The 7,771-nt window shown below is 48.2% G+C and overlaps 2 protein-coding genes across 2 annotated transcripts; one reads left to right on the top strand and one right to left on the bottom strand.

Annotated features, from left to right (window-relative positions):
• Nucleotides 1-1,188: 1,188 nt before the first annotated feature.
• CC77DRAFT_950076 (exoglucanase) lies at nucleotides 1,189-2,613 on the bottom strand (the record flags this gene model as incomplete). The annotated part of the gene is made up of 4 exons (XM_018535296.1): nucleotides 1,189-1,935; nucleotides 1,988-2,194; nucleotides 2,246-2,465; nucleotides 2,516-2,613. The coding sequence occupies 4 exons, from the start codon at nucleotides 2,611-2,613 to the stop codon at nucleotides 1,189-1,191; spliced, it is 1,272 nt and encodes a 423-aa protein (XP_018379328.1).
• A 1,315-nt stretch (nucleotides 2,614-3,928) lies between these two features.
• On the top strand, nucleotides 3,929-6,496 carry CC77DRAFT_1067533 (hypothetical protein; the record flags this gene model as incomplete). Its single annotated transcript, XM_018529005.1, has 3 exons — nucleotides 3,929-4,462; nucleotides 4,521-6,028; nucleotides 6,094-6,496. 3 exons carry the CDS (start codon nucleotides 3,929-3,931, stop codon nucleotides 6,494-6,496), a joined length of 2,445 nt encoding a protein of 814 aa, XP_018379327.1.
• Between the last annotated feature and the right edge of the window lie 1,275 nt (nucleotides 6,497-7,771).

Here is a 7,771-nt window from a genome sequence, read left to right as displayed (position 1 = left end):
ACGCAGAAGAGTCGCCTAACAGCGTTAAAAGAGTACCCTGTACCTAGCTTCTAAGTTAAGATATATTTAAATAATAATACTAATAATATAAAGCTTAGGGAGAAGCTTATATATTAACAAGCTTATTATCCTAGCTACCTCTTAGCCACCGCAATACTTAGTTACTAAAACGAAACTTCTTACAATACCTATAATACCTATAAGGTTTTAAGTTTTGTTTATAAGCTAATACACCCTGTACAGCTATTGCGAGGTGTATCTAGCTCTTTATAGTGTTGTTGTTGCTTCTATTACGCAATATCTTAATAATAAGTAATAAGAAGCTGCTAAATAAGCTACAGGCAACCTACAACACTACAGAAAGCTAGATACACCTCGCGATAGCTGTACTGCTTTATTAAGGACCTGTCGTACGCTAAGGGCAAGGTTATATACTGCGTAAACTAGCTATATCCTATTATACAACCTATAAGGACCTCCGCAGCGCAGGTATATATACACGCTGTTGTAAATAGAGACTTTGCTGTCTCTGTTAACTACACCTATAATAGCGTAGTGCGGTTACTAATAGGGACTTGTCCTGGCTTTAATAAGCCTCTCTTAGGTGTAGTTAGAACTACTATAGAAGAGTCTTTTTTGTTTAGATTAGGTTACAACCCTCTCTTTTTGCTTCTTTTTAGATACAGGTACGCCTACAGCAATTGCAACACTAAGAAATTAGCTGTATAGGACTTCTACGCTGTTTTTTCGGCCTTACGGCGATCCTTAGCCAAAATCCGATAACTCTAGGCTGTACGCTGTACTACGGCTCCCAAAACTTCACCCCCTACAGATACTGTACGGACCAATAAGAGGTCTCCTACGTACGGCTTACGTACGTCGTATCACCGTACAGTACCTCACCGTACTACTGTACGATGGGAACGCTGGCGCCTAAGATTAGACAAGATATGCCAAAGACGCTCCAGTCGTATAGCGTGATGCCATCGTTCTTCATTGGCGTCCGTCAAGTACGCTTCACTAGGGCTATGTTCCATTTTTTGAATGTGCATCTGCAAGGACACTTCATCGTATTACACTGCTGAGGGATTGATTCTCACTATGAAGACTAGCTATGTCAACAGGACCATACCCGTCTTCGTCCCTTCTGTCTCAGCCCCCTACCTTCCAAAGTTCATTACGATTCCGTTAACCAAAAGTCGAGTTCAGCGGTCCAAACTTGATGTTACTATAGACAACCGTAGCATCAGCGTGTTGGCTCTCGACATCTGCTGGTACGCCGCTTGATGTCTCGCACTCTCCCCTGCCAGTACCTAGATCGGTGTCTGGGTTCTTGTCTGTGGGATACGTCGAGTCAAGCCAGAGCATGTTGCTGTAATGGTCGTCCCACAGACTCATCACAAGGACCATGCCGTTGGCAAGAGCCTTTGCCATGTTCGCCATACCGCCTTTGTCTTTGAATGTGTATGTGTCTCCGAAAACGGCCTTCTGCTGGTCGCAGAACTTAGTTGTGATAGAGTTGCCCTCTACGCCAGGGACGGCAGATGCAGGCTGCGCAATAGTTTTGCCGTTTTGGACATAGAAGCGCTTGATCTCCATGGCGTCGCCAGTGCCGATGAATTGTGTGACCACGGTGAATTTCTTTGACGTGTCCACAGTCTTGCCCTTGCCATAGAAATCTTTGACACCCATGCGATAGCTGTTGAAGTCGCAGCCGTCCGGATCGCATACACCAGCGTAACGGTCGGCAGAATACGTACCGCCGCAACCGTCTCCGTCGCAACGAGATTGTTCGATTGTGGAACATGAGTGTGGGGTAACTGCCGTGCTGACAGAGTTCGCTTCCCAGATATCCATCTCTGCGCAGCACGAACCGTGGCCTCCAACACCTGCATTTGCATCGTTGGAAGATGGCTTCCAGCCCTCAACATTACCCTGCGTATGTCTGAGCATCCGAAGCAAAACGCTAGGACCGATTGGGACTTACCTCGCCATTGATGAACTTCAGATCCCGTGGACACTGGGCATCGCAATACCCTGTGCCATACTTGGCGCCGGCTTTGTTAGTCGAGTATTTCTTCAATCCGCCGTCTGCATCCATGGAAACGAAGTACAAGGCACCATTGAAGCCACATGGCAGGTTCGACACATCAACGTCGAAAGTAAACTCTTGGTTTCCTGTAAACTTGAACATCTGTTCAAACTTGGTTTAGCCTATGATCGCATGTACGAATGACTCGCTTACCTCATAAGTAGTGTCGTCCTTCATCAGGTATGTTCGAGAACCGATGTTCGTCGAATAAGAGCCCTTGGTGATGAACTTCAACTTCAAAGAGTTACTGCCAGCGGTAATGCCATATGTGCCACTGTAATCGGCACCGTCGACGGCACAGTTAGCAGCACATGCTTTGTTGTCTGGACAGGCCGTCGCATCCCATTCATTGCCTGTATAGCAGTTATCGTAACTAGTCTTCCGTCAGCAACGAAGTTTGCGCCAGTTATCATCGAACATTACCCTTCTTTCTTGTGGAGCCATCGCCAATTAGCATCGATGACAATCTTGCCATTCTTGTTTGTGCAGCTACCCTTCGCAGTGCAAGACTGCCATGTCATCCCGGGATGGGTTTCTGTTTGCTGCGTACCAACGAGCTGCCCATGGCCCACTTGGAGTAGAGCGGCGGCAAGGACGAAGTACTGATACATGATGGAGAGTACAGGCTTTGGAATTTCTGTGTCGTGGTGCGCTGGGTTCACAGAATATGCATACAAACTGTGGAACGCACAGTGTCAGTCGTCTTTTAAGTCCTGTTGCCCGGTTGATTCCATTCGCACTTTGTTGTATATGCTGTATATTTTGACTTTGAATTGATGAAATGCTAACTAGCAGATGACACGCGTTGTATGCAGCGATTGGTGGTTCGGTGGTTTGTCCACCAGCTAGTAATGTAGCGCCATTCACCATCGTTTAGAGACAAATCTACATTGATGTCAGGGAATATCTTACCACGGCTGCAGGCAGCACAAGTGGATTGGAAACACCACTTGCTGTTACACCGACCCTTACGGATCCACAGAACAATCTCGGTGTAATATAACTGGAGGGGTAAGCCACGGAATCTCGCTGTGAGAGCTGGTAATATTGATCCGACGGAGGGTGCGATGCCACCCCATCGGTTGCCCGTCCGGCTAAGCATACGAAGCACATCGAAGCTCAATGCCATGCGCTGGGCGCCTAGTAATTCGGAACTGACACGACGAAACCAAGCCGATGGCAGATTCAGAGTGACTATAACGCATCGTAGAGCGAATGCCGTGTTATATGTCTGAACCCTTGATGGGTCGTGATGTCGCCGCCCAGCAGTGGGTCGCTGCGTGGACGACGAAGTGATTATGGAAAATGCTGTCTATTGGAAATCGGTAATACGTGTGATATTGAGGGAATTTTAACGACGCAACGGTCCTTCCGGCGAGTAGATGAGAAGACGGCCACGAGACTGGTGGTGAGAGACGACTGGGATTCCCCGCTTTCGACTCGGAGAAATCTCTATGCACGGGGCAGAACCGAACTGCCGGCGAATCAGAGTACGGGCGCATCAATGATGGCGGTGCTGCACCATGACTGGATGGGTGAATGGTACGTCGAGCCAAAGTGCAAGAATGTGGTTGGTGTTCATAGATGGCACTGCGAACTGGATTTCGCGCCCCTGTGCTCAACTCCCGAAATTAAGTCCGACACCAAAGGTTATGTAATCAACTGTGATTAGTCAAGAAGCTATAGCTCTGCGCTAGTTCTGTGATAGGCTCAGGAGTTCTCGGGACATTTTTGCGGGGCGTCTGATTCATGAGACAATGCGTTGGGATCATTGATCCACCGACAGCACCTGCCACGCCCATCATCGCACGTCATAGTTACCATCCATCATTCACCATGTCCGCTCCGGGTGCCGAGTGGATCAGCGATAGGTCTCGCGATAATTCTCCAGAAGTTCTCAACTCCACAGAAGGTCAGGATGGCTCGTCTCAGCGACGCACCAGCAAAAAGCGCAAAGTGTTGTCGTGCTACGCGTGTCGCAACCGCAAAATGAAGTGTGATCGCGTGTTTCCAGTGTGTGGCCGATGCCAAAAGACTGGCAGAGGCCACGAGTGTACATACGATCCTCGGCTGCTTGAAGAGTCCCACTCTGACGCGGGCGCTGCATCGATTGCCCTCGCCGAGCGGCCAGCTGATAGCAACCCTTCCTCGGACTCGCCAGATGCATTGCAATGGAAGCTCAGAACCCAAGAGAGACGGATAGCGATGTTGGAGCACAAGCTTGCCACAAGGGACGACACCAGAAACCCCTCGCGATTCGAGGCCGTTGTCCCTGATGAGCCCGAGATCAAAGAAGAAATCATGTTCAGAGGCAAAGGTTTCAAATCTCACTTCAACGGCGCAACGAGTATTATGAGCATGATCTCTATGGTATATTTCACATGCCCAGACCCTGATGTCCGTGTACCAGCGGCTGACCATCATCAAGAATTACGAGCTGCAGGCATTTACACGGGAAGCCTTGACTGTTGACCACTCTATTATGCGCGTCAAAACTGACTTCAAAACCTTCCGCGACCAGAGGAAAAAGTCCGCAAAGGCCAAGATCGCCAGATATTCCGACATCGACCTGGAAGTCTTCGCTGTCCTCCCTGCGAAGAGTACGGTCGATGCACAAGTCGCTCTCTATTTTCAGACCTGGGAAACGAGCTACAGGATTCTACACGAGCCATCTTTCTGGAAAGAGTACCGCATATTCTGGGAATCAGATCAAGACAAAAAGAGCTCAGTCAGCTTTGCCGTCTTACTTCTCTTGCTTGTTGCCATCTCAAAGTGTCTCGCCCCAAAAGATGACGTCTTCATTGGCGACACGACTGCAGACCGGCAAGCAGCCCTTGAACTCATCGATATATGTGATGCCTGGATCGGCGAGCAGCCCCGCAAGCGGGTTACTTTGTCTTTCTTCCAATTACATTGCTTGTCGCTGCTTGCTAAGCGTGTCAATTGTGTCCGACTGAAGCAAGACTGGATAGCATCGGGAGACTTACTTCGACTCTCCATTACATCCGGTATGCATCGTGATCCGTGTCTGGTCGGGCATGGGAAAATCTCACCTTTCGATGAGCAAATGAAGAAGCGACTGTGGGTCACTGTCATGGAAATGGAGCTCCAATCTTCCATCGAGAGCGGGTTTCAATCTGGACTTACCGGACTGTACTTCGACACTCCTGCGCCTGCGAATCTTGCCGATGAAGCTTTCTCACCAGACACACAACACGTGCCGTTAGGTCAGCCCACTGAATACTTCACGTCAGCATCATACCTTGCAATGACTCTAAAATCACTTCCACTTCGTATTCATCTCACGCAGCTGCTGAATACACCTTCTAGTGTCCTCCGTTACACCGACGTACTGCACTACGATGCGCAGATCCGTTCTGCATTGGCGATCCTCCCCGTTTGGAATGACGATAGCGCGCTTGTGCCTTCTACGCTTCTTCGTTTGCAACTGCGTCAGTATCTTTTGTTGCTACATAAGCCGTACGCAAAACTGGCTCACACAAACGATCGCTATCTGCATTCTTTCACGACGTGCGTGGATACCTGCAGCTCGTTATTGGCAATGCACGATTGCCTGATATCGAGAGGTATCCTGGCACTTCACAACTTCCGGAACGATGTGATCAGGGTCGGTCTGGCACTTTCTCAAATCGTATACCACAATTGTGCTCGTCGAAAGATCAAATCGTTCACGTCCTATACAGCAGAGACTGAGACTCAGGATGTAGACCATCATACACATTTTGCGGATCTTACTCTTCCAAATCGTTCAGTTGGCCCAGACTCACGAATGGATTTGGACCTCGCGATATTGCCACAAGATCCCTTTCTTGCAAGAACACTGTGCACATCTTCAATCGATATCCTGGAACGTACGAGACAGATCTTCGAAGTCAAAGTCTTTCGACTTGGTACGGGATATATGGAGTGCTGGCTGTACGTACCATCGCAGAGCATTCATATGAGACATTTGCTAATCTTTTTTTGCTCTATCCGTATAGTATGTCTGCTGCAGTAGGCATGCTGCCCCCTCCTCCTTCGCCTGCCACTTCCATAGCATACATCAACAACGCAAGCGATGACATACTATCGAGATGCCGAAAAACTCTGGACTTATTCACAACGTTGGCTTTCAGGGTGCTAGCTCTACAGCAAGACCCCACTAACAGTTTAGCCTCTTCTCTTCGCTCTACTATGAGTACCACAAGAGAAACGGGATCTACGATTGGGAATGCCGAAAGTGCGGCTCCCACCTCGCTAGACAGGCTTGACATGAACCTTAATCTTGCCGATGGTGCTAAAGATATGAACGGGACCTTTGATGTGCTGCAGGATATGCAGGTCGATATGAGTGGCTGGTCATTCCCTGACTTCTGGGCGTTCGATCTCGGTGGTGACTTCTAACATGATTATACAGCGGAGACTATGTATGCACGCATAATCCCAATTACGTATAGTCCTGATAATGCGAGCGAGAAGGGAACAGTCTGATGATATGGAAGCAACTTTCAAGGATGACTAGCAATTGGCCAGAGCCAGAGCGGCTTGACGACGTGATTGCGTATGCGGTATGATTCCCTTGATTCTTAGCACTCTCGTATGGCTGACTGGACGGGATTGTTGCAGGAAATATATGCTTTTCGACGAAGGTCCATCAAGGCAACTAGTACCTAAAGCATGCAGAGCTAACAAGCAGCAACAACATGGGGACACTACGCGTCAAGAGGAAATTTTGTATTCCATTACACTAGGCTATCTGGAACAGATGAGATCTTTTAGTGAAATAGGAAAGCTGAGTAAGACGAGTCCTATAACAGCGGAGCTTCCGATGATTAGAATTGATATCGAAGTTAGTGGAAGTTTAATTCAGTCTGACGCCTCTCGAAAAGGGTAACCAGAAAGCCTCAAGCTTTCATTTAAGTCACTAGTCAGTTATACATTCCGACTATGTAGATGCTATGGTATAATCGAGACGCATGCTGCAGATCAACGTCCTGGCATTTAGGGTTTGCTGTGACCTTTTTCTTTCCAAAAGCTTCTGCAACATCCTCGAATTGTTTGCTTTTTCCATGTTGCTCGGGCAGATGAACTTACCCGTCGCCTAGGCGCGATGTACTTTGAAGCGGACATCGGCTCATGGCCTGCGCAAGATGAAAACGGACCCTGAACGTTCGAACAAGATATCTTCTACTTTGGGTCCACTTTCTGGTGGTTTCGGTGGCCAAAGGATGATATTGGGAAGTTCTGGTTCAGGGAATATCTCGATAGGTATATACCAGGCCAGCGGCTTTGGAATCACTCTATCCTTTTTCTTGCGCTTATCGGGTTTTGGCACCAGACGTGGCACAAGGTCGTCGTCTAACGCTCCAGGCATTTTTTGTCGATGATCCTTCCCTATCAAACCCTTCAGTAATTTCATGTTCCAACGTGATCGGTGACAACAGAATCTCCAGGCTCAGAGAGGAAGACGCCAGACGAAGTATTTTAATTCCAACCAGAGTCGCAGTATGTGGGAACAATGTAATACACTGAGCGAGGCACAACGTTGTATGTTCGGGCAACTTCACAATGTGGACGTATAATATGGAACAATTAGTCGGCCGTAGTCCCTTGAAGACAACCATTCTTAGTCAGAGCCATACCTCGTATATCTTTGCTGAATACGATGAGTCCCTATAC

Source organism: Alternaria alternata, assembly GCF_001642055.1.
Source record: "Alternaria alternata strain SRC1lrK2f unplaced genomic scaffold CC77scaffold_37, whole genome shotgun sequence".
NCBI classification, from domain to species: Eukaryota; Fungi; Ascomycota; class Dothideomycetes; order Pleosporales; family Pleosporaceae; genus Alternaria; species Alternaria alternata.
The sequence above is the reverse complement of the archived record's forward strand: the minus strand, read 5'-3'. Positions and strand labels throughout refer to the sequence as shown.